The sequence below is a fragment of the Miniopterus natalensis genome, chromosome 9 (assembly GCF_054644295.1).
Source record: "Miniopterus natalensis isolate mMinNat1 chromosome 9, mMinNat1.hap1, whole genome shotgun sequence".
Taxonomy (NCBI): domain Eukaryota; kingdom Metazoa; phylum Chordata; class Mammalia; order Chiroptera; family Miniopteridae; genus Miniopterus; species Miniopterus natalensis.
In genome coordinates, this window is record NC_142089.1 from 23,271,220 (window position 1) to 23,298,621 (window position 27,402).

A 27,402-nucleotide genomic window follows, 5' to 3' on the forward strand; every position below is an offset into this window, starting at 1 on the left:
AAGAAAATCCTGAGGAGAATGTAAAGTGATGCAACCAGTTGAGGTGGGAGTAAAAAAGGAAGGAGTGGGTTTTTGGGAAGAGGGCGGAAAGTCAAGATGAGTTTGGTCTTTGGATGTGTTGGGTTTCAGTGTACTGTGGGACATCTATGTCTAATGCAAGGAAAGCGGTGTGTTCTTACGATGGAACAGCTTTATTCTCTGTTCCTTGTGAAGTTTTCAACCACTTTCATTAGCTGGCAATGAAATGACTCAATCATTCCTAACATTCCTTTATTATGCCTGTGGTTTTTGGATTTTAAGATCTTTTCTCTGACACTTAAGCCATGTTGCCTTGTTTTGTCAGCTGTCTGGGAATTTCATTCTGCCACATTCTCACCCTATGTTGAAAACACCCCCTATACCCAAGTTGTTGCTTGGCTCAGATCACAGTAGGTAACAGGATTGTCAAAAATCTGTTGAAAGAAAAAGTGGCAGAAACAGTGGGACATCTTAGAGGCTGAGACCACTGCTGACGCCTTGGGATCTTGAGCTACTTTCTTCTGTGGGCTTCAGTTTCCTCACTTACAAAGTGAGGAGATTTGGGTGATAATCTTGAAAGGTCCCTTTCTGTGATCTGAGCATGAGATACAACTGGTGGCCACATTTTAAAAATTCCTCATACTAGAGATGTTTAACCAGGAACAAGAGAAAGCTGCTAATTTGCTTAAGAATAAATTATATTCATTCAGCCACACCTAACTCCTAACCCCTAGAGGGACCAAGTGAGCCCCTTTGCAGTGAAACCAAACCCTACTTTTCAGAACGCAATTGAAAGTTTGCTTCAAGTACTTAGGATCAAATGGTTGATTCATTAACATAATTTTCTATTCCAATTGGAGCAGCTTGCTTCATTTGACCTTTATTGAAGACAGTGTTTTATGTTAGAAGCAGGATGCATGCTATATGATAATACAGAAAGCCAAAGGGTTATATTTGTAGCTTTTAGGGTTGTTGTTTTTTTAATGTCTCCGGGATTTATCCCAGACTTGGAAACAAGCCTTTTTCAATATGTAACTGCCTCCTAAAATGATGTGTAGAAAGAATGCCAGGCACTTTCTTTTTACCCAGAATTCTCTTGCTTCAGCATCTCCCCATGTTCATGAGCACATATGTAAAAGAGAGAGGGTAGAAAACGATGAAGAAAGTTTTTGATTAGCTTTCCTAGGGATTCCATCCCCAGTGTATCCTTTCTCAGTCCCAGGTTGCCTACTTCAGAGCTACACTGCCAAAGACATAGCCATTGGAGGACAGAGTTATTAATGCAATAAATATTTAAGTACACACATATTTAAAGATAGTTTCAGATGCTTTGGAATATAAAAATACCAAAGAAAATTTGTCAAGGCATCTGCTGTTGTGGAGCTTGAATGTGAGGGCTGGGGTAGCTTAAACATTGTTAAAGTGTGGCAGTAGGCCAGCAGCTTGGGCATCACCTAGGAGCTTGTTAGAAATGTAGACTGTCCAGACCTTCTGAATCAAATCTGCATTTTAATAAGGTCTGCAGATGATTCATAGGCACAGAAGAGTCCTAAAAGCAGTGGACTAGAATACAAAGTGGGATGTTCTGTGAGAATTTGGGACAATTACACCTTTATTTAGCACTTTACATAAAATCACCTTGTTGAATTTTTTAAGTCCATGAAGTTGGTACTGTTACCCTTATTTGGCAGACAGAAACTTTAAAGTTGAAGTATCTTGCCGAGCTGATAAAAGCTGAGAAGAGGCAGCACCTAGTTTCCAGTCTCCTGACTGGAAGAATATCAGAGAGAGGAATTTAATGTGCAGGAAGTAAGATGGAAAGTTGCAGGTGGTATTTAAAGTACCCAAAAAGTTCTATAATTAAACTGAGTGTATTGATTGGGAAAGTAAATGGTGGGAAATGAAGTTTGACGTGTAGGTGAAAGCCAGGTTATGCAGCTCCAGCTCCAGTCATACAGCCAGTATTCACATTTTCTCACATGAGGGAAGAGATGGAAAACTGGTGTGTATTGTTTCTCTGAGTAATGTAACCTGTGAAAAGGTCAACTTTTCTTAAAGAATCTTCTAAAAGTCAGAAAAGTTGCTCAGTCCCCTCTCCTTCCCACCCCACCCCCACAGTAGACTGATGCCTCCTGGCTTTGTACTACAGATTCAGGGGCAAAGCCTCCTATTATGTAAAGCTGAACGTAGAGTGGCCCACTCTATGACTTGCTGGGTCTACACCTGCAGGAATTGATTGTGACAGACTGCATTTGGAGGTCTGAACCACTTTGAGGAAGGAAACCAGGATAATCAGATTTAACCTGTCAATCTGTATTTGGTACGTTTAGCCTGGAAAAGACAAGACAGGAGGCACAGGAAAGCTATAGCCAAATATTTACAAAGCACATACCATCGCTAGCCCCTGGGGATAAGTGTTGAACATGACACAGTAAGCTTCCTGCATCATGGAGATTAGTAAGGAAATTGACATTAAATGAAACACTAAAAATAGTAAAATAAGTGCTGCAATAGAAGCTCTGACTGTGATGGGAACCAGAAAGACGACAGGAAAAACTTCCTTGAGGAAGTGGTGTTTAAACTGAAATTCAAAGAGTCAATTGGAGTTAGCCAGAGAGGATAATCCAATTATGTGCAAAGGTTTTGTGGTGCAACAGCTTGGTATGGTAGTGACATTTGCAAGTCTAGTTGAAAGAAAAAATGGGAAAGGGAAAGAAGGTTGAACAGGTAAGCAGGAACCAGGTATTTTACTGTCTTGTAACCATGTTCTAGATTTTGGATTTTGTTTGAAAGGCAACAACCTATTGAAGGCTCAAAAGTAAACATTGCATGTGTCGTAAGTTGCCACGTGTAAGTAAAAAAGTCCAAATAGGGCATGATGTTGAAGACTATTGAGTAGACACAACTGTGTGATGGCTGGTTGACTGGCTAGGTGGATGGATGACACTACAGGTGGGCTGAGATGTCTTCTAGAGCAATAAATTCTTGGTCATTGGGGGTGTTCAGGTGTCCAAGTGGGGAATCAAACAAACGGGTTTTTTGGCCTAGATTCTCCTTGAGGCACCTTACAGAGATTTATAATACCTTGTATTTGTTTATAAACGTCACTACAAATAATAGTTGCCTGTATCTATATGTGTAGCATGGTACTTTTACACAAATTCTCAAATTCTTATTACAGCTCCACAAAGTGGGAATAACTCCCACTTTACAAATGAAGAATTGAGCCCCAGATTAAGTAACTTGCCCAATGTGACAAGGTTAGTGAATAGTATTGTCAAAACTGAACCCAGATCCGTTACACTCTCAAAGGCCGATCTTCATAACAGCTACTGTATAAAGCTTCTGTACAACCTAGTACACCAATATGGTAATAGGCACTTGATGAACGAGCAATCTGGACTTCTTCTAGGGGACTTTGCATTTACTTAAAAACATTTTAATGTGTGCTGTGTGCCAAGCACTAGGGATACAGTAGTCAATAAAATGGACATGGGCCCTGTCTTCCTTGAGTTTACAAGAAAGACCAATATTAAACCAAAAATTGCACAAATCACTATAGTTGTGTTAAGTGCTTTGAAAGTAAAGTCTAAGGTGCTTTGTAACAGGGATCTAATGGAGTGTGGGAGGTACTGATTCAGCTGTCACAACCCTATCTTTCTCCAAAAAGTTTCTGGTTACCATTCTTTAATGGTCTCTGGCTTATGTTTAACCTGTTATAGTGAAATCCCAGGCCTTATTTGAGTAACTTTTAGTCCTTAACTAGAAAGGATTCTGGCTTCATTCAGTTGCTAGCAGACTATGGGCTTAACATCCATAGCAGTCACTGCTAAATCATTTCTCCTTGACATAAGTACTGTATTTCCAATAGCATTGTAGACTCCACTTTCTGGATGTGGCTCTGACAACTCAAGCAACTTACCATACCTCCCCTTCCTGTAAGAACAAAATGGTTATTCCTTCCCCACCAGGCTTCCCTATTCCTGCTCTTTCAGTCAACCACATTGAACAGCTTGGAGTAGCATCAGACGGTATTTTCTAAAGACGATTTGTCATGACTGACCCTTTCTCTCTTTCCTTATTGTGTCCCTCCCCTCCTGTTGGTGCCAGCACTCTTTTGGATCCTTGCTGTGTGCGAACTGTCTTTCTCCAGGTAAGCTCTTGGGGAACAGATCGTACGTTTTATATTTTCACATCACCTTGCTAATAGGTACTAATCAGTAAATAATTGATTTGATAACGTCAGATAGTTCATAGTGCAACATGTTACTGTTTACAAAGTGTTTAGGAAATACCACTTGTCCCTAATATAAATTGAGGTGGAATCCTCTTCTGTAGAAAGATGAGCAAAATGAGGCTCGAATGTTGAAAGCCTTCGTAAAGATCAGTTTCTAAACGAGTGACATGGAAAAAGGGAATGCCACCAAATGATCCAGTAATGACCTCCCCCCAATTTACCAAGGGAACTATTCACTCTTTAGTGAAGCCCTCTCTAAATCCTGTCTCAAGTCTCAACATAGCCTCAATTTTCTCATTTGTCATATGAAAATATTGCTGTTCATTCCTTGGATTGTTGGAAATGATCTATATACACTGTCCGAGAAGGTAACCACTAGCCACACGTGGCTACTTTAAGTAAAATTAAATAAAATGTAAAATTCAGTTCCTTTGCCACAGTATACACATTTCAAGTGACTAATGGCTACCATATCAGACAGAGCATATTATTACCATCTTTGAAGAAAGTCCTATTGGACAGTGCTGTGCTAGAGCTAGGACTTGCCAAAGATCAGAGAAAACAATATGACTGAACTGAAAACCCAGGCCAGTCAGTACCTGGTTGGTTTTGAGTGAGAAGTTTCACTGGGTGAGTGGGAAGCAAGCTGATCTTTGGGACGCTGACATCACAAAGCACAGCTCATAGTGGCTCTAGAACACCTGGGCTCCCGGGTTACTTTCCCTAACTCATAACTGGGGTCCTGAAGCCTCTGAACATGTAGCTCCTGGAGCTGCTATCTTATTAAAATGTCAACATTCTCACCTTCATCATCTATCTGGGACATCCTAGATTATGCCTCTCTCAGCTCAATATGGAATTGGCTACAATCAATTCTCCCAGGACAGACTAGTGTGACTCAGCAACCAAATTTGGGGCTACTAGATAATCTTGCTTCGGCTGTGCAAGTTATCCTGGGAATCTTCTTTCTTATTTTGTTGGCAGTAGGACTATTTACCTTATGGAAACGAAGTGTTCGGTCAATTCAGGTTATACTCTTTTGTTACAGAGAAATTTAAATAGTTGTACATTGAAGTTGCCTCCCTTATTGCTGCCACCTAGTTTTAAGACCATGCAGATGAGCAAGGGTGAACCCTTGTCTCTGAAGGTTCTTTAGTTGGTTGAAACTAAATTATCCTTGAAACTTCCCCCAATTACGTTTTGAGCATAAAAATTATCTTTCTCACAATTGTCTTTGGCTTGCCTTATAGTAAAATAGATCAAACAAGTTCACAACCTGAGAAGGCAGCCTTATGCCCACCTTTGATCACTGACTCATCTCTGAGTGTCTACTATGTGCCAGATGCCAGACACCATTCGGGGTGCCTTTCCTACAATAGGCACTGCGAGTATGACTGGGAGCTTGGGGTCTCACTGTGCCATTGCTCTGTAACTGACGAGACGGCATGAATATGCATTTAGCCATCATGGTGTTTTCATCATGTCCTTGTTTTAACAAGATAGGGTTCCATAAGTATACAGTGGTTCTTTTTGGTAAGAGGCGTATAGTTGGCTGAGATTATGAGAAACATTTAGGAGATCATATATATATTTTGTTGTTGATTTCAGAGAAGAAGGGCAAGGGAGGAAGAGAGAAACCTCAGTGATGAGAGAGTCATTGATCAGCTCCCTCCTGCACACCCCCGACTGGGGATAGAGCCTGCAACCCGGGCATGTGCCCTGACCGGGAATCGAACCATGATCTCCTGGATCCTAGGTTGACGCTCAACCACTGAGCCACGCCTGGCCGGGCAAGATTTAGAATTTCATATACTTCTGTTTAATCACCAATAATAATAGCTATATTTACAATATAGTCAAAATGCTTTCAGAATCCCAACAATTCCTTGAAATGGATAAAAGTTATTCTCATATGGCAAAAAAAAAAAGGGAACTGAGGTTCAGTGGAAATTAAAGGAGGTGGGGTTTTAAAAAAGACTTTCTTAAAGAGTGGCTGGTTTACTTGGCAAATGCTAAGAGAAATTATTACCAGGTCACTTAGAGTGAATGACCACTGTTGAGGAACCACGGTCACATGCATTCTCTTAATTTTTCAAAGCCTGCTTGGTAGGCAGGGCAGGGATTATCATCTCCATTTGTAGGTGAGGAAACTTGGTTATCACCTACTCAAGTTGACAGAGACTGGAAAAGCTGAGATTGGAACCCAACTTTTAGGATTCAAATTCAATTCTTTCCCAAAACCTCATTTAACATAATCTGACCCAAATACCCAGCATGGATATGTGTGTATACAAATTCACATACACACACTGCAATTAGATAATAGAATATAAGGCAAAAAACCAAATTCTTAACTGCAGTTCTGGGTTCTGCTCCTTTAGGGTTAATGTTTCGCTCAGTCAGAAAGATACATTCACAGCCCTCCTGTAACCTCAGCCAAGAAAAAGTGGTAGTATACCAGAATGGTAAATAGCAGGGCTCTGAAGTCCACTGCTGGGGCTTAAATCTTGGCTCCACCACTTGCTGTATGACCAGAGCAGTAGCTTAGCCTCTAAACCCAGTTTCCCTATCTGTGAGATGGGTTTGTTAACAGTGCCTCCCGCAGGGCCTTGTGAGGATTAAAGGAGTTACCGTATGTATAAAGTTTAGCATGCGAGTACTCAGTAGGCAGTGCCAGTGTTCTAAGGAAAAAAGATGAATGGTTTGGGGTGTTTTTTTTCTTTTTCTTTTTCTTATTCTGGCAGGAATCTGTCCTGGTATATTAAAAAAGTTTTTTGCCATGACCAGGAAATCCAGTTTTTCAGACCACTGTGTCATGAAAGAACATACAAGGAAGTCAGAATTCCTGGATTCTAGTACTGGCTCTACCATTTCCAAGTATAAGACCTTGGACAATGACAGGGTTCAAACTGGAAGGTAACTACTGGCTATTCTACTGTGTGGTGTGTTTTTTACATAAATAGGTCATGCACAGGCAAGGAAACTCCTAGTAAAGAGCCCTGCATGTGGCAGACTTTCAGCAAAGGGTATCTTCTATAATCTTCAGTAAGTAAATGCAAATAATAATCCCTGACCTGCCTACCACTCCATTTTGTGGCGAAGATCAAAAGATGAAATAGGGACAAAGATGCTTTGTTAAACAAGGCCTGGTAAGGAATAAGGTATTATGGTTACCATTCCATTTTTTGGTTTTGCATCTATAGCAAACTGGCATTTCACGTGAATAAATAAGTAACGTTCAACTTCTGTTGTTTTATTTTAGAGTATATTGTTGTTTGTAATCACACTCTACAGACTTTACAAGAAGGGCTCAGATTTTTTGCAGGCTTTGCTGGCCAACCCAGAAGGGCATAGCCTCCCACTTCCAGAAGGTCATAATTTCTTCCTGTCCTTGGGTCTGCAAGAGAAAATTCTGAAACAACTTCAGATGGTGGAAAACAAAGTGAAGAACCTGGAAGGGATGATCACTTCTAAAAAACCTGCCACGAAGAGGGATTGCTCCTCTGAGCCCTACTGCAGCTGCTCCGACTGCCACAGTCCCTTGCCCACGTCAGGGTTTACTTCCACGTCTGAAATCTGATGGACTCCACAATCTTTTCCAGAAAAGCACTGTTTCCCTTATGTGTGCAGTGGTGTGTACCAATAAAGGTAAAGAACTATGCCGAAATTACCCTGCAAGGCCTGGCTCTCTATTCAGTAGAGCCCAACTTCTACTTGTGTGTGTGGTGGGGTAATATTGGATATGGTGGTGGTTAAAAATGTCTCTGAGATAGTGGTGCCCGCTCTGCCGGCTGGAGACCATGAGCAGTCATACAGAAAAGGGTGGGCCAACTGGAAGCCACGGGAGTGGGAAAAGAACGTAGAGTGGTCAGGGATATGGCCTTCGGCTCCATGCTGAAGAGGTTGGATTGGCCATAATCAACAGCCGGAAAGTGCCGTTGAAGGCGATGCTGTGGACTGTCCTGTAGAGGTAGGCTGGCGCTTGTGCTGGTCTTAGGCCTAAAGTAAGAATTTGGCCCAGGAGTCTCCCTGCATTAATTAACTCAGGAGTGGACAAGGGTGGGGGTGGAAATAAAGGAGACTTTAACTTTATCCAACTTTCACTGATACTTCCTCTGTGTTAAGCAGTGTGATAATCCTTGGGAATCTGTCCTGAGTGCTTCAGGGGCACTCAGTTTGGCTGGTTAGACAGGTAATTGCAGAACAAGGAATTACAACACTGGGGTCCTAACATCTTTAATTTAGGGCAATTCTCATGTGAATCAAGCTTGGCAGTGCTAGGTTGGTTAGATCATCACCCCAATGAGCCACGGTTACAACTCTGATCCCCAGTCAAGGCACATACAAAGGTCAACCAGTGACTGCAGGAATGAGTGGAATAACAAATCAGCGTCCCCCCTCCTTCCTCTCTCTTCAAAATCAATAAAACAAAATCCAGCTTGGCAGGGAGAAGAAAGACAGAAGGCACCCACTTGCCATTACACTCAACTGGAGTGTGTACCCTGACAAGAAAGATGGCCTATTTGGGGAAAGATAGTTGGTCCTCTCAGTGGGTCTCATATTCCACAAGCCTTAGTGAGCATTTTTGCCACAATCAATGTGATTACACTCATTGAAACACTGTATCTGACATCTAAATGAAATATTTCACTTGGTGTGCCAATAAACTGATTTATTGCTGTGCAGGACAAAACTGGCTATACTGTTCAACAGGAGACAGCTGTCCCAAGTGACTTCTTTGTAAGGGCTTTCCAAGGGTAATTTTGATCATTTTTGTCCAGTACATTGGTGTTAAAATGCAACCCTTATGTAAAATGAGATTTCATTGTATAGTGTACTCAGTGCAAAAACAGGTCAACAGGTCGGTGAATACGGGGTGGGGTCAGGAAAGGTTTTGCAGAGATGGTACTGAGTTGTCCTATAAAGGGCTACATAGGAAGGTGTTCCTGCTGCTGGGATCACCATGGAGCCATAATAAAAGAGGGTGGCTTGCCAGGAGAACAGGGAGAGTTTCAAGGTGGCCAAAGAACTGGCTATTTCCAGAACTACAATGAAGGATTTTGGCTTGGGGGCAAGACACACTAATCTCATCCTCAAATCAGCTTTTAATTCATGATGTGGCAAACAGAACAGATGGCAGTTACCAACAATGCACCATCTGACAGTGTAGGCGAGAAGTTGAACTATGCTGCTGAAGTGCCATGCAATCTCTTAAAGTCAATGTCTCAATATTTCGTGCTATCTAAACTCCAGTGTCTTCCTGCATAGTTCCAGTCATTTTGTCTTAGTTACCACTCTGGGGTATATCAAAGGAAAGTGTCTGAAGAAGGGCCTAGAAGAATAGACTGATGTCAGGTAATGAAGGCCATTTAAAGGTCATATCACACCGTCAGAAATGGATCTTTGTAGGTTTTTAAACAGGCGAGTAACACAGCATGGTGGTCTGTGTGGGAGACATAGATTGAGCTAGATGCAAAGTGTGGTAGAAACTAAGGGGGGGGTCACCTTGCTCCTGGATCTCAGGTCCCCGGAAGAGATGTGTGATTCACACCACAGTCATAAGAGACTAATAAGTATTCATTCCCAGTGGGGGCATTGGGTTCTTGAGATCAGAGCACTTATGTCCAGAGCATCAAGGAAGGGACCTTGGATGCCTGGCAAACGGAGAATCAAGGCAAGATAGGGAAAGGGCCTGAGAGCTATTTTATCATTCAGGCTAGGTGGGGTAGATGAGCTACCCCATACCAGTGTCCACCACCCCAGGGAAGAGAATCCTTATCCTCCAAATCCAGTCGCTCTCCTTCGGCAAAGCCCTGACAATACCTTGTATTGAGGTTCCTATTTCAGAGTCCAGACAGACCAGCCGCTTTATTAACACTATCTTTTTGCAAAGGCAAACAAGTGATTATTCCCTTTCCATAATTCACTTCTCCCTCCGCCCTAGCCCAAGCCACCATCATCTCTCACCTGGTTCTTGAAATGGCCTCCTAACTGGACTCTGTTTCCATCGGTGTCCCCATTGTATTTGTTCTTACATAGCAGTCAAGAGATGATGTTACTATTCTGCTCAAAATCTTCCAATGGCTTATTCTTTCACTCTGAAGAAAGTCAAGCTCTTAACTAAAACACTGTGTATGATGGCATGACCTGCACTCCCCCTTCTCAATCTACATACTCTTACTATTCCTCAAATATGCAAAGAAGCACTGTCCCACCTCAGGGCCAGTGTTCACCGTGCATGGCACATTCTCCCCAGACACTCTGTGGCTTCTTCTCTTACTTTACCTGGGTCTGTGCTCCACTGTCGGCTATTCTGAGAGGTCTTCCTTGACCTCATATAAAGTAGTGCCCCTCATGCCAACATGCTGGATCCCCCTTCCCCCTGCTTTTTCTTCATAGTATTTATCACCTCCTCCACTTTTACTGTTACTTACCAACCCCTCCACCCACCCCAGCCCACTAAGTATGTAAGCTTCAGGAGAGGAAAGGATTTTGGTTCACAGCTATATCCCAAGCACCAAGAACAGTGTCTGGTACTTAGGAGATGCTCAGTATTTGTTAAGTGAATGAGTGAGTTAAACTCTTGACTTTTAGAAACCTCGTACCAGCTTCTTACTCCTCAGTCTCTTCAGACATATGGTGCCAGATCAACACTTTGATACGATTCTCAGAAGTATGGGGAGCTAGTAGCTAATCTTTATTGGGCAAGCCAGACACACTGCTAGGAAGTTTACATGATTTTTCTCATTTGACCCTTACAATATAAGGAAGCGAATACTAGTATTCTCATTTTATTGATGGGGAATTGATACAGATAGGTTACACAATTTGCTAATATGTGGTATAGCTGTGACTGGCACTCAAGCAGCCTGACTAAATCTGTGCTCTTAGCCACAAAGTTTGGGTGGCAGCAGCTTCTGTGAAGCTTTGGACCAACTGCAGCAGGCTGGATGGACCTAGACAGATGAAGACAAGAAGACGGAAGAGGGCATAGCAATGATAGCCCAAGGGAGAGAGAATTTTGAAAAAGTGTTTATCCCCTCATATTTTAAGTTGGTATCTAAAAGTTTTCATCATTAAATAGTTGCAACAGATGTACATTCTGGAAGTTATAAATAATGACAATTTAAGATAAAACTGTAAAATTACTTTTTATAATGTATCCAACAGCATTTACATTACAACTGAATAACCACTATCCATTTAAAGTTACACAAATAAGCTCTTTAACATTTGTTAATTCTACATTTTCTTTCATCATATCTAATTTACATTTATATTCCACTTCCCCATTAAATGTTATCCAAATGTAACTTGTTAGAAAAACCTTTAATTGATCACTTTGAGATAAAAAAATGTATGTATTAAAGTAGAATTTAAAAATTTTTCCTGTAATTGTATGGGTCTATGTATTAGAAAGAATTCTTTGAATTGACTAATCATTATAATTATCATTACAATTAATGATTAAAAATCTGTGCAAAATAATGTAATTCTAAATTTTAATAATACAGAAACATAAAATTCTACTGGAAATGCATTTCTCAATGAGATGGGTGGGGCTTCCCCACAAAATAATTCATGTATCTGAATGACTATTACTGATAGGTTAATTTTTTGTTTTCATAGATACAGTGCTAAGAAATATTACACATATTCAGGGAAATGCTAGTTTTCTTATAGGAATGTCAATCAACTCTTTGATTTCCTTCTGAGTTATATGCCAAAAGTCAAATAATGTTCGTTCATTAGCTGACAGTTCAATTAGGTCCACCACTAATTTTGTTGAAAGCAAGGAACTGGAAACAATTTGACTGGCAAAATAAATTGTTAGCCTGTCATTAGAGTCCATCACTTTCTCAAGTGACTTTTAATTATATAACTAGTCTCATTTAGAAGCACTTAGGAAGAGTTGGTAAATTCAAGATATAAATTTCCACACATCTTAAGTACTACAATTTCACTGTAATTTAAGTATATTTTAGTTGCGGGTGCAGATTCAGCTCAATTCATTGTAAAGAGTAATGCAAATTAGCAACACTACTGTCAATCCAATTAACCAAGTCAGACTTACCTACAGTCAGAAAAAAATGTCACTTTTCAAGTCAAATGTGTTTAACAGGCGTCCCCGTGACACATTTCACTTCTGAATTCCAAGACTGACTCGGCACTGCGCTCTGACGCGAGTTTGTCCCTAGGTAAGTAAGGCTTTCGGTTCAGGCTGTTCTAGCCACCGCCGTCCCCGCCTCGCTCCGGCGCACCCCCAGGCAAGAGGCCTCCTTCGACTCACGTGGGGTGCAAGGGGCGAGATCTTGAATGACAATCTCCTCACTCCCGCCCATTCTTTCACATGCCTGAACTCAGAACACCCCGACACAGGCCACAATACGACACTCACAATGCCCGGTCTCGCTGTTAACTACCCCCGTAGCCTGAAGGTGCCCCAGGAGGAACAGACCACAGCCCGAACGGCAAGAGGAACGGCTTCTAGAGCCTGAGACGCCGGCTCCCTCGTTCTTCCCAGCTGCTTCAGGGCGGGCGGGAGAGGTGCCCACTCTGCCTTCGTTCCCGCTCAGCCTCACTATCAGGGGGCTTGTCCGGCCGGGGAAAATACGGCTCAGGCCACAGCGCAGCCGGGCGAGCCCCAATGGGAAGAGATGCAAGAGCGGATCTGGAAGCTAGAAAGAGGCCCCCGGCTCAGCAGGGAAGCCGGAACCCTCGGCAGGCACCCGGCGAGGAGGGGGGGAAAGAATGTTGGCGTGACGCAGCTCGGCAAGACCAGTTCCGGCGCGGGAGCCGCGGTTGGCGGATGCCGGGGTGCGGCGCCCGGGCTTCAGGTCTCCTCGGGCCGGAAGTGAAGAAGGCGGGAATGGTCCTTTCCGGCCGAAACTAGGCGGCCCTAAGGGGCGTCGGCACGGGGAAGAGTGTTTGTGTAACACTGTTGGCTGCGCGCAGCGGGTGGGATGGGGGCGGGTGTCGGTGCTGGGGCTCTCGGAAGGGACGGAAATAGCTGTGACACTGCCCGGCCGGTCTGAGGGGACTGTGTTGGTGTGGCACCGTTGCTCGCTCAGGGAGCCGGCGGAACCAGGTGGCCATGGGGATGTGGGCATCGCTGGACCCGCTGTGGGAGATGCCGGCCGAGAAGCGTATCTTTGGGGCCGTGCTGCTCTTCTCCTGGGCTGTGTATCTCTGGGAGACCTTCCTGGCCCAGCGGCAGGTGAGCTAGGCAGCGCCCATCTAACCGCGACACTCGGCCAGTTCTCGGCCAGCCAGGCTCTCGACCCCAAGTTCCTGGGTGAGTGCTGCGGCCCCAGCACCCGCCTCGACCCGGTGCGTCCCCACTGAGCCTCCTAATTTGGTCTGAAGGTGGGATTGGCGGTGAGAGGATCCGGTGCCTCAGGGACATTTTCCGCAACGTGATCGTGGGACTGAGGCGGATTAGGCCTGGTGAAAGGGAAAGCAGGCTACCGCCTCGTCACACTTTAGCTCTTACGCCCGCCCCACAGCTTCCTTAAGATCCCCAGATTTATCTTTTTTTTTATGTTTGGCAGCGACCCATAAACCTTCAAAGGGACGATACTAACATTTTAGAATCACAGCTTCCTCATGACTTTTGTATAATCATGCTCAACCACAGAACCAGGAAACCATTTTCTGAAAATAAAGATTTCTCAAGCCTTCCAAGAACCTGAGCTCTTTTTCCTTAAAAAAAAAAAAAAAAATTATGTTGGTTTTGCCCAAAGAACAATTTTTTTTCTTGTTTTTTTCAAAAGCGTCTTTATTTTTGTTTAAACAATTAAGACAGTAAAGTAGAAATGAAAGTTACTTAGCAATTCCCCAGAGATGACCATAACAGCTTTATGTATTAGAGATCTGAACTTTTAAATGAGATATATTTTTAACTTGAATTGACTGCTTTATTGCCATCTCTCATTGCTGGTTTGCTTTACCTGCATTCTTCTGTGTTGTCGCTGAATTATGTCAGCCATGATGGTTATGAAAACCTTTCTATTTTTAACTGCTAGAACTCTTTTTCTTGAGCATTACAGTCTTTTTCTCTGCAAATTTCTTCTCTCATTTTACATTCTGCATGAATCATTAAATTGAAATTTTTAATTTTCCTATCTTTCTGTCAGTGTTTGGGTTATATCTTGATCTCTTCTTTTAATCCAGAAAATTCCAAGAGGTGTTAAGATGAATAGCATTAGTTTCTCTGACCTAGTAGCTCTCCGAATAGCTTCATTAGTACAGAATCTTGTAGGCCTAGAGAAGATACTTTGCATAAAGTAAACACACAATATATAGTATCTAAATTGGGGATAGGGTATTGAACATCTCTTTGTCTTACTTTAATAATAAGCCTAGTTACAGGAACTACTTTTCTATAGTGTCTTTACTCAGTTATGCTTTCATGTAATGCCTTTCAGTGAGGGTTTGGTAAGGTGCACAACAATAAATAGAGAAGCCATTTGTTGTAAAACCATTGTAGAAGATGCTGTCCATTATGTTGTGTGGTATCTGTTCCCTGTATTATGTCCCATGGGCTGAAAGTACCTTTTAGAATTTGGTATAATGAGAAAGTTTTTCTTTCTTGAGACCTGATATGTTTCTGTTATTTCTCAAATCTCTCTTAGTTTAGCTTCTAGGACCAAATTTAATTACTAGCCACAATATCTGTTAATACTCATGGTTAGCATATTTGCTTCCTTCTCCTTTGCATGATTTGTTTTCTGTATCAAAGGATGTATGTTATACCTGAAATGAGTGGTACCCTTCGTGATGTTACAATTTTGGTTTACATATGCAACTGAAGTGTGATTACAACCCTGATTTTAATCTTACCTAGTTATCTAGCCTCTGATTCTCTTTTTCTTTTACTTTCCTGCATCAGTTGTTTTAGTAGACAGTGTGTTTGATCAAATGCAGTATTTGTGTCTGTATAAAGCAAATTCAACAGGTTTAAGTGACACGTTAATGCTATAAACCATTTAGTGTTTGATCATAAATAACTTGTAATAAATAATGAGTTAACTTCACTGTTTAAAGTGTTTTCTTAAAAATATTTCAGAGACGGATATATAAAACAACTACTCATGTACCACTGGAGTTAGGACAGATCATGGATTCAGAAACGTTTGAGAAATCTCGACTGTATCAGCTGGATAAAAGTACCTTCAGCTTCTGGTCAGGACTCTATTCAGAGATTGAAGGCACTGTGAGTAATTTACTTCTTGAAGAGACAGTCTATCAAATTGTTTAATACTTTGTAATGTTTGTTTTCCTTTTTATATATTTGTAATATAAAAGAGGGTACCACACCTACAAATCCCAGATGCTTTCCTGACCCTTGTTATTGATAGAATAGGTGTGGAGCAAAAGAAGCAGAAATATAACTGTTTAGTTATGATCTCACTTATATGTGGAATCTAGTGAACAAAATAAACTAACAAACAATAGAAACAGACTCATAGATACAGAGAATAGACTGACAGCTGTCAAAGGGGAGAAGGGTTGGGGCAGTGGGTGAAAAAGGTGAAGGGATTAAGCAAAAACCCCCCACAAAACACAAAAAAACTCATAGCCCTCGCTGGTGTGGCTCAGTTGGTTGGGTGTCATCCTTTGCACCAAAAGGTTGCTGGTTCAATTCCCTTTCAGGACATGCCAGGGTTGCAGGCTTGATCCCCTGTAGTGCAGGAGGCAGGCTGTTGCTGTTTCACTCTTACATCAATGTTTCTCTCTCTCCCTCTCCCTCCTCTCTCTCTAAAAAAAACAAACAAAAAAAAGTATTTAAAAAAAAAACAACGAAAGAAAAACCTCATAGACACAGACAATGATATGTTGATTACCAGAGGGAAAGGGGGTTGGAGGGAGGTAAAAGCGGGTAAAGGGATAGTGATGGAAGGAGACTTGACTTGGGGTGGGGAACTCACAATACAATATACAGATGATGTATTCTAGAATTGTACACCTGAAACCTATATAATTTTATTAACCAATATCACCCCAGTAAATCCAGTAAAAATTTTTTAAAAATTCTGGGAAAAAAGTTGTAGAATATGGTAACTGTTGCCCTGAGGGCAGGTGGGAAAAAGCACCTTATGCTGTAAGTTATTCTTGTAGCAGCCCTTACTTGTCTTCATGCCTCCAAACTGCAATCTCTTCTTCCACACTGCAGCCAAGGGAATTCTGCAGAACAGTTGCGGTCATGTCATTTTCCTGTCGGGTGAAGTCCAGATTTCTTTGCATGGTTTATGAGGTCCTTTTTGCTTACTTGAGCCTAATGTTTTTGTTTCTTCCTCCAAAGTTTTTCCTTCTGTATTGTGCTCATACCCAACTTGGTTTCCTATGACTTTGAATCTTTTTACGTGCAGTATCTCTGTCTGGGGTGCCCTTCCTCTCCCTCTTCAATGCCACTCTCTCACTAGAGGCTGATTAATCCCTACTGTCCCATTAGGATCCAGCAGAGACATCGTCCAAGCGAAGTTTAGTTACTGAGATATTAAAGATTAATAGTAAAACTTGATGCCTTCTGCCCTGGCCAGCATTGCTCAGTGGTTAGAGCATCAGCCTGTCGCAGGTTCGATTCCCGGTCAAGGGCACGTACCTGGGTTGCAGGTTCAGTACCCCACCCTGGTCTGGGTGCATGCAGGAGGCAGCCAATTGATTTGTCTCTCTCACATTGATGTTTCTCTCTCCCCCTCCTCTCTTCCCTTCTCTGAAAATCAGTGGAAAAAATATCCTCAGGTAAGGATCTAAAAAAAAAGAAAAATTGCTGCCTTCCAATCAAGCCAGGAAAGCTAGCATTATTGTGGATTATATTTGACTCTGGTTAATTAATCTGAAACATATTTCCTGATAGGGACAGGGCCTAAGTAGGAAATCAGCCTTCAGAGAGAGATGGAAGTAAAGGTGGGAAATTAAGACACTGTCATCTTTTCTTTTCTGCTATTGATGTTAGATAGAGAGGAAGGGGCGGGGGGGGGACACACATTGATTTGTTGTTCCACTTATTTATGCATTCAGTGGTTGATTCTTGTATGTGCCCTGACTGGGGATAGAACTGCATCCTTGGCATATGGGGACGTCGCTCTAACCAACTGAACTACTCAGCCAGGGCTGACAGTGTCATCTTTCTTCATTGATGTTTGATTCTTTGAAGGTCTTTGACTTACTCCCACAGGGCCATATAAAATGACAGGAAAAATATTTTCAGTCTCCTTGGTTGTCATTAGTAAACAGTTCCCGGGAAAGACGGGCAATAGCTTGGTTGTTACAGTTGGTGACTGTGGGAGTGGTTCAGTTTGTTCTAGGAGATGATAGAGGTAGGGAGAATACAACTGTAGAATGAGAGCTCTGTAATTGCTGTGGCTCAGACTAGAAGCAGTACTGATGGGTAAAAGCTGGGAACATTAATAGTCATCGTTATAATATTTGTAGTGGTAGTGATTTTCACTTCATATATTGTTTTTACATTTATTGTTTTGTTTGATGTTTACAGCAGTGCTCTGAGGTACAAAGTATAGGCATTATCATTCCCTTTTTATGGGTGAGAAAGGGAAGGCTCAGAGAAATTAAATGGCTTGCCCATTTAATGGCCAAGTGACACTAATAAATGGGAGAATGGATTTCGAACTCTGCTCTTCTGAGTCTTTAAAATTACATTGAAGAAACCATTCTTGAAACTCTGGGACCATGGCATGAATGTGCTCTTTCTCCTTGGGGAATTAGCAGCTACGTTTACTATTAGGTAGGAAGCATTCTGTGTTACTTTGAAATCCTGTTCTGTTTGAAAACAAGTTCATAAATTTCTGTTTTGTGTTGATTAAAATCAATAGGCTTATATGCTTTGGTCACAAAGAACAAGTACAAAGATTAATTTAGATTTTTTTTTTTTTGCGTTGGTACTTTTTACCTGAGGGAACTTAAGTAGAGGCCTTGTGTGCCCACAGGGCCACTGTTCACACAGTGTGACAGCACCCAGAGAGAAAATGTCCTGCCTCTCTGAGACAGACTTTCCTGACATCTCATAGATGTCAATAAAGAGCCTTCCCAAGAAATGGAATGGCTGGGGAGTAGAGTAGGGCAGAGAAGAAAAGTTCAAGTTGTTGTGGCTTTAATTTCTGTATGTTTCTGGGTGAGTAGTTCAGCCTCCTTTAGCCTCATTTTTCTGCTCTTTAAGATGAGAAGTAGGTAGATATTGAACCATATTGCACGTGGTTTATGGCAAGGACTGAGTAAGTGAGGCAGTGTAAATGAAGCACTTGGTACAGTGCTTAACACAGCAATTACTTAGTCCTTGGGTTTCTTTGGGCAAATTACTTTAATTGAATATTAGTTGCCTCATCTGTAAAATAGAGATGACTATGCCCTTGCCCTGCCTGCTTTTCAAGACTTCAGTGAAATAATATATAAAAGCACTAGACTTGTTTTTGCTGAGATCATTAGTTCTTTTTATAGGACATCCCAGGAGCATGCTCAGGGAGATTATCAATATAGAGAAAGTTTACTGATTACTGCTTTGTTTTTCATTCCCCAGAGTATACTAAACAAGGTTGCAACAACAGTACTCAAATGCATTAATAGATACATTCAAGGTTCATATTAAAGCTACCCTTGATACTTACTTAAAAGCTGGAGTTTTAATTATAAGTGTTTCAGCCCTTCACCAAAAGCATTATAAATCCTTGATTCTGTATTATTTATTAGGATCAAGCCTAGGATGAAAGAATGCCAACCCAAGTCGATTAGTTTAACAAGTAGAGCATATACCATGCATTGATGCCAGACCATGTCTTTTGGGAAAACAGTGTTTATATCCATGATTGAGCTAAGGGAGTCTTTAAAGGCAGTTTATTAAAGTAGTGAAAATAGTGATTTTCAAACTTGGGTGTACATCAGACTTATCTGGAGACTGTTGGGCCCCACTTCTAGTTTCTGATTCAGTAGTTCTGGGGTGGGGCCTGAGAATTTGCATTTCTAACACATTTCCAGGTGATGTTGCTGTCCAGAGATCATATCTGAGACCCCTGGTATTAAACCAACCCAGCATACTAGTAAAAATCTAAAAGATGGGTAGCGTCAAATGTGAGTTAGATCGTGGGGAAACAGAAACACTCAGGTACTGCTGATGGTATAAATACTTTATATTTGGTATAAATATTTGGTATAAATACTTTAGAGAACAAGCTGATAGTACTAAATAAAGTTAAAACCAAAGGTTGATCTAAAAAATGTAGAGTGTAGAAAGCAAGTTGTGCAGTATGATGTCATTTATATACATTCTTAAAAAGCATGTATAATCCACTAAATTATTTATGGATTCATATATAAAAATGCAAAGTAGATTGGGAGGATACCCATAACTATATTATAGTGTCCCAAACCCTCAAAGCACAAAGGAATCATCTCTGAACTGGTGGGATATTGTGCTTCTAACCAAGAAGTGTGATAGATCATTGTGTTCCTAAGTCTCCACAGAAGGAAACAGTAAATTGATTCCTCTTGACAAAATGAGTTTCACAAACATAGTATCTGTTATGGGAGATCATGTTTTCTCAAATTTTAAGAGCTGCTTTCTCATTTGAATGTCCTAGTGATTTGGTGAATATCTGTGTTCACTTTATCTGCCTAAGACAAAGGGCATGCTGAGAAAGGGGCCTACATCTATGAAACCCTGACTCCTACCTCAGGATTCACCTTTTCCTTACCTGGAGAGGGCACAGAGAGCCCATTCTGTCCCAATTTGGTAAGTGGACAGGACTCTCCACTTATACCAATACTAATACTTTATCTTGACTGAAGAGGCGATTTCTTTTTAAGGGAAAGCCAGTTATGGAGCTAAAAAGTCTGGTTCAACTTCCATTTCTTTCTTTCTTTTTTTCAGTCCTCACCCAAAGATATTTTTTCGGTTGCTTTTCAAAGAGAATGGAAGGGGGAGGGGGAACATCAGTGTGAGAGAGACATTGATTGGTTTCCTCCTGCATGCACCCCGACCAGAGCTGGGGATCAAGCCTGCTACCCAGATGTGTGCCCTTGGTCAGAATCAAACCCAGGATCCTTCAGTCTGTGGGCCAGCCGTCTAACCACTGAACCAAACTGGCTAGGGCATCAACTTCCATTTCTGTCACTGGGATTTTGGACAAGTTGCTTAGCCTTTCTAATCTTATTTCCTGATTCAGAAAGCCTCTGTTAGTGTCTTTTGGCAAAAGTTCTTTTTCTTTAAACAGCTTTATTGAGATGTAATTCACATATCATATCACTTATCTGTATAAAATGTACAGGCAAAAATCTTTTAACAGTATAAATTTAGTATCTCAGTTGGTTTGTATTCATTTAAATGCATATTTTATCCTAAATGAGATAGGTCCTTTTTTCTCTCTAACATGATAGTTTCTAGTACTGCTCAAGTGTGAACAAAGTATGCTTTGTTTTATAGCTTATTCTTCTCTTTGGAGGAATCCCTTATCTCTGGAGACTTTCTGGACGATTCTGTGGCTATGCTGGCTTTGGACCAGAATATGAGGTATGTACACCTTCTTCTTAGCTTCCTTGGCTCCGAGATGATACCTGTCCTTTGTATGCACATTTTGTTGGTGATCCTGTCATTTAGTCTCAGATACAAGGGAGCTGGGTAATGTAGTCTCTGGTTTGGTAGCTGCTTCTCAGGAATAACTCTCTGCAGTGAATGGGAAAGCATGCATTTTGTTGAACCCATACTAAGCAGGTACTTCAAACAAAGACAGTGTGTATCTCACAGTCTCCATTGAGCTGCTTGTTGGCTACCCACTCTTCCAGGAATTCCAGTTTAAGGCAAAGCCTGAGACTTCCCACCTGTAAGGATGTTGGGACACTGCATCCTGACTTTCCCTTAGAAATTGCCAAGTCTGTTCCCTTCTTCCTGATTCCTTTTTGAAATGGTGGATCTCTTCTACATATATAGTTTCCTTGGGCTTTAATTCAGCTTATCTGAATTAAAGTTGTCCCTTTTCTGTATACCTTTTTCTAAAGCAGCCCGCTTCTTTTAAGACCCCTTCTTCTGATGATGTCTCTATATCTTTACGGACTCTTGCTCCTGACCTGTCATTTGTAGTATTGCAGTTTACTTGCATAGTCTCTGCATTGTTTCAAAAAAGTTTTAAGGTGGTTTTATGTAATCACTGTGACTGGCTCCTTATTCACTTCTCACCTTAAATGTCACTTTCTCAGAGGCTTTCTCTGACCACTCCATCTAAAATAGAATTCACCTGCCACTTTGGTGAAGCGTGTCACCTTACTTAGGTATTTAACACTATGTGCAGTTATATCTCCCTGACAAGAATTTTAAGCTCTAAGGGGACAGAGACCTTATGTATACAGGGGTTGGCAAAAGTATGTTTACAGTTTTGAGTACATGAAATAGTTTATTCTTATATTCTTATTTATTAATTATTGTATTATTTATTTGTATTACAAGTGTAAACCTACTTTTTCCCACTGCTGTATTCTTCATTGCTATATCACTAGTGTGTATAACAATGCCAGTCACAGAGTAGGTATTCCATAAATATGTGTTGAATGAATGGACACAATCTGTATACATATATGCATTAAAATATTCCTTACCTTAATGGGACATATTTTATATAAGGTTCTGAGATATTATTTTTCCATTTAACAATGTTTTAGAGATCTCTTCCTGTCTATTTATATAGATCATTGTTGTGTTTATAATTTTTTTAAATCTTCACGCAAGGGGAGAGAGAGAGAGAAACATTGATGGGTCAGCTCTATCACACGCCCCAACCAGGGATTGAAGCCAAAACCCAGGCACGTGCCCTGACTGGGAATTGAACCCTCAACCTTTTGGTGCATGGGACGACGCTCCAATGAACTGAGCCACCGGGCAAGGGCGATCTTTGTTCTCTTTAATGGCTATGTGGTATTGATTGTCCTTTCTTTGCACAGTTCTAGTACACACAAATTTCAGTTGCACAGTTTAGTTAAATAACACTAGTCCATTAACAACAGAGTTCAAATTTCAGTTAACCTAGTATATTATATGAGTGATTGCATAAAGTACAAACTTCCCTGCTAGCTCTTTGGTCCACAAATCACTTGCAAATAACACATGCTCATAGTCATCAGTGACTATTACCTCCCTTTTTCAAAGTGTGTCAGTGATTGGTCACTGCACATCTGTTATTCAGTTATTCAGAGTGAGTGTTGTGTTGTCTCCTGGTCTTCCAGCTGTATACCCATCTGACATTTACAAAAATGGATAACTGAAAGGGAATTGGCCAAGAAAGATGAAAGTGTAGCAAAGAAATGAAAAATGGTAACATGAAAGTGAAATTCAAATCTCACGTGTGTGGAGTTATAGAAGAAATAGCTGACCCTGGGAATGCTGACCCTGCTGCCATTAGAGAGATTTAGATCTGCAGCCAGAGGAACTCAGTGAAGGTGACCTTTTTGATATAAATGAGGAAAGTGGTTTTGACGAAAAAGATGAAGATGTCCCAGAGGTAGTGTTACTGGCAAAAACTCTCACTTTAAAGGACCTCAAAGATATTTCTTGCCATTGAAAACTCAAAGGGTAAAATGTTCCAAGCTGATGTAAACTTTGAGACGAGTATGACAATTCACCAAGGCAGAGAAAAGGTGCTGTCTCCATATTATAAGTTGTACAGTGAGAAAGTGAGCATTGTTCAAACTCCTCTTAAGTTTTTTACAAAAAAATAAGACACTAATTCTTCATGTTTCTAATGATTTAAATTATAGCATACTAAATGAATGTTAGTTTTCTCATTCCATATCCTTACATATTTAGAACTGACAGTAGAAGATAGACAAAAATTTTAAAGCTCACAGAACAATCATTTTTTATATGATTAAGATATGTTGATAAACTAGGGAGAATGGGGGATGTTTCAGAAGATTAGAGATGAGCAAATGTGTTGATTTTCAAATCTTTAAAATGCCTATTTGACTTCAGGTAACTTTCACATAGTGCCTGTGTAATAAAAGAGGAATTGTCTTATTGCCTCCTTCTCTAGCAAGTAGACTTTGAGGGTGTAGATGATGTTCCAGACCTTGTATTACCCATTGAATCAAACACATTGCTTGAGATGTAGGAAGTACGCAGCAATTACTCATCGATTTGTTCACTAATAATTCATTTTAAGAATGAATTAATATTGCACTATAAAAACTGCCAGTTTTTTCCTTCTTGTGTTTAGATCACTCAGTCTTTGGTGTTTCTGCTGATGGCTACACTTTTCAGTGCATTGACCGGTTTGCCATGGAGTCTTTATAATACTTTTGTGATAGAAGAAAAACATGGTTTCAATCAACAGGTATAATAGAGAATGCAAATGTTCTCTTTTATTTATTTATTTTTATTTTTTAAATATATCTTTATTGATTTCAGAGAGAGGAAGGGAGAGAGAGTTGAAACATCAGCGATGAGAGAGTCGTCATTGATCGGCTGCCTCCTGTAGGCCCTCGACTGGGGACCGAGCCCATAGCCTGGGCGGGCGTGTGCCCTGACGGAACCAAACCTCGATTTCCTGCATCCTAGGTTGATGCTCCACTGCTGAGCCACGCCCGGCCAGGCAAATGTTCTCTTTTAAATATGAAGACCTTTTATGATCATAATTTGCTGTTTTAGAGGATGAATTAATTGAGAAAAAAGGAACTGCATATGGTAAAGATCATAGTTAAAGTCTTGCCATAAAATCTTCTAGCACTAACATCTAAGGATTTTCAGCTAATAACATTTAAATGAGTACTTTAAACTGTAAGATGTGAGACATTTACTTATTGTCTTAGGTTACCTAGTGTCATATAATATAGTCTCACTGCCTTTTAATTTTTTTAATTGCTTTAATAATGTATCCTTTGTATTCATCAATTAGTTATTTGAAAAGCAGTTTCTCAGTTTCTTGTGGTGATGTTTTCTTTTTTCAGACTTTGGGGTTCTTCATGAAAGATGCAATCAAAAAGTTTATTGTGACTCAGTGCATTTTATTGCCTGTGTCTTCACTTCTACTTTACATTATTAAAATTGGGGGTGACTATTTTTTTATTTACGCCTGGCTGTTCACATTAGTTGTTTCTCTGGTGAGTAAAATCTTTTGTTTCATTTTCTTTTACAGAGTTCCTTGGTGCGATAAGTATGGTTTAGTCTTCATTAGCATGTAAACAGTTCTTAAAAAGCAGACGAAATATACATAAATTCCCCTGTTGGTTTCTGCTTTTGGTTATAAAAATAGGAGAATTGACTGACAGATTTTCTTCTCCTTATGTTGACTTTTACAGATCCTAGAAGCTAGTTGTTACTTTTAATGATCCAGTTGTCAGGCAATTTTGGGCTATGCATTTATGAGTTGCCACCAGAATGGATGACACAGTTTGGTAATTTAATGACTCTTGACTGAGCTCCATTGCCTAAAAATCATGGCTGTTGTGAAGAGAATAGATTGAAGAGGGACAAGAAGAAGAAAGCATAAACGGACCTGGTTTTTCTTTTCCTTCTCCCCTGCTTTTTCCTCCTCCTTCCTCCCCTCCCCTCTCCCTTCCCTGGGCCTTTCCCGTCCCTTACCCTCCTTCCTGCCTTCCCCACTTCTCTCCCCTCTCTCCCTCCCCCTCCATTTTCTCTTACCCCTCTTCACTTCCCCCGCTCACATCTTCTTTTCCTCTTCTCCTCCCACATTCTAAACTGTTTCACAACACAAACACGACAACACAATGAAAATTGTCTGTTGACAGCCCCTAGAAAATATCATCTGTCATCTCTTAACTCCACTGATGAGGAGGTTTATTTTACTCTGAATTACCGTGATGCTCATTGCTTCACTTCCTACTGGTGGGATCAAGATCAGAAAATGGGCACTAGTTGGATGTACAAATATCTGTTGTATGGCAAACAAAGTGAGAGGAAATGCTTCCAAAATGCTTAAGGAAGTGCTGTTTCAACCAAGTGTACAGTTGTGAACTGCAGGTAATTAATTTTAGCAGACCAACCAAAATAACAGCACACAGTCAAGCCCTAGTAATTCTTTTTTAGCAAAGACTTCAGGTCTGTCATGATTACTTTAAAAGGCAGAATTCCAACTTATTATGGGCTTATGAAGTATCAGAAATCCCCAAGATAGTTTTGAATGGGCCATTCGACTTTTCAGTTATTACCCCCTAGAGACTACTCATTTTGATTTAATTCATCAGACAGATTGAGCACTTACTGTCCGGTATGGTTTGGGGCTGGGAATGCCAGAGCAAGTAAGATCCGTCCCTGTTCTCAAGGCCAGGATCACATAGGTGTTTTAATGTAATTGAATCTGTATAATGAGTAGGTTTTTTTTTTAAAGAACATATTCATAGGTTGTTCTGACATTTACTTTTCAGGTTCTTGTCACAATCTATGCTGATTATATTGCCCCTTTATTTGACAAATTCACACCTCTACCTGAGGGAAAGCTTAAACAAGAAATTGAAATAATGGCAAAGAGTATTGACTTTCCTTTGACTAAGGTGTATGTTGTTGAAGGTAAGGCTACTGGGGGTAAGAAGATTTCATTTGAGTGGTTTGTTTTATTTGAGAACTTTATTCATAAAACTTTAATAAATGAACAAATCAGTTTTTTAAAAATTTTGTTATCTAAAGGTTAGGATTTTACATTTTGTTTTTTTAAGATTTATAGGAATTGATGGTATAGTACAGGGATAGAAACTGGTGGCCTGATGCCAAATCCTGCTCTTGCCTGAAGCTATGTTTGGTTGGTTTTACAATATTGTTTTTAGTTTTGGGCCAAGGCCTTTATCACTCCGTGTTATATCATATATATTAGACTGACTTACGTACTTTTGTTACCTGCCTGGCTCCTAGGAATTAAGTAGGACTCCTGCAGAGTCAAATTCCACTTAACACTAGTTTCAGGCTCATAAACAAAACTATTGTTATTGGGTTTGTCTCTTTCAACAAAACTTCCAGTGTTCTGGAGGACTCTGGTTGTGAAAACCTGCAGATTACCAAAAACTGTACTACCATTGGGTAGAGGTAAGCTACCTATTAGCTTATGTAAGACTACTAAAGTCTTAAGGAAGCTTACAGAGATGTAGAGTAAAACCGTTGTGTGGTACCATGACTTTCAGAATCTGTGAATTAAAATCCATGTAAATGAACGAGACTGGTTTTGCCTCTGTAACTTACCAGCTATGGAATCTTGAACGGATCACTTCACCCTTCTAGGTTGCAGTTTTGCTTCATCTAAACCACAGTTTGGCAAACACTTTCTATAATACCATAGATAGTAAATATTTTAGGCTTTGCAGGCCATATGCTCTTTGTCACAGTTATTCAGCTCTGCCATTATAGTACAAAAGCAGTCATAGATAATACGTAAATAAATGAGCATGGCTGTGTTCTAATAAAACTTTATGTATAAAAAATAAGTGGCAGATTGGATTGAGCCTGCAAGCCATAGTTTGCCCATCCCTTCTCTAAACTAAAAAATCACCAATGAGAAGCAGTTCTATTGGACAAAGGAGTAGAAACAGAAGTATATAATTGTGGGGCCAGGGAAGAACAGACATGGTCACAACTGGAAAGAATGAATTAACAGCAGCTAGGAGAGTATAGAAATCTCAGACATATAGTAGCGTCTGAGGTTACACAGACCAACTAAAGGTACAACTGGAACATTTCTATGGGGAAATGGTAGGAGAATAAGCCAATTCATACTTCTTTAGTCTCTGAGATCACTACTCTTTTAGTTAATGTTAAACTAGTGGCACACTAATCAGTACAGCAGAATAGTTTCTGAGGGTCTTTAACTGAAGGGGCAACTTAAGTTGCTGATCACTTAAGTTATAATCAGATAACATGAAATGACAGCTAATGATATGACAACAGGTATTTGATAGGTGTGTGATGCATGATTTTAGATGAAATAGGCAAGGCTTTATGTAGGGTTATAATATAAGCTGAGACTACAGAAAATCAAGATTTGAGTAGGTGGAAGGGTAGAATTTCAGAGGTTAGGCTGTGGAGTCAATAGTCTTGGGTTTGAATCCTAGCTCTATCACAATTACCTATGTGACTTTGGGCAACTTAACTTTATCAAACAGAAGTTTACTCATTGGTGATGTGTGCTTTTATTGTTAATAATGGT

At 40.5% G+C, this 27,402-nt stretch overlaps 2 protein-coding genes across 4 annotated transcripts in view; both read left to right on the top strand.

The window, feature by feature from the left end:
- The first annotated feature begins 4,913 nt into the window (after positions 1-4,913).
- On the top strand, positions 4,914-7,949 carry TMCO2 (transmembrane and coiled-coil domains 2). The gene is made up of 2 exons (XM_016205208.2): positions 4,914-5,283; positions 7,518-7,949. The coding sequence occupies exons 1-2, from the start codon at positions 5,044-5,046 to the stop codon at positions 7,833-7,835; spliced, it is 558 nt and encodes a 185-aa protein (XP_016060694.1). The 5' UTR covers positions 4,914-5,043; the 3' UTR covers positions 7,836-7,949.
- A 5,369-nt stretch (positions 7,950-13,318) lies between these two features.
- Positions 13,319-27,402, top strand: part of ZMPSTE24 (zinc metallopeptidase STE24) — a 28,756-nt gene continuing 14,672 nt past the window's right edge. Inside the window, exons 1-6 of one of the 3 annotated variants that reach the window (XM_087820339.1) lie at positions 13,319-13,472; positions 15,324-15,470; positions 20,691-20,777; positions 23,470-23,586; positions 24,200-24,352; positions 25,637-25,778. In XM_087820339.1, the coding sequence (XP_087676465.1) occupies positions 13,350-13,472; positions 15,324-15,470; positions 20,691-20,777; positions 23,470-23,586; positions 24,200-24,352; positions 25,637-25,778 (769 nt within the window). In that variant the 5' untranslated portion in view covers positions 13,319-13,349. Of the gene's footprint in view, positions 13,551-15,323; positions 15,471-20,690; positions 20,778-23,469; positions 23,587-24,199; positions 24,353-25,636; positions 25,779-27,402 lie in introns of all 3 variants that reach the window. The other 2 variants (XM_016205202.2, XM_016205203.2) reach the window with 2 other exon arrangements.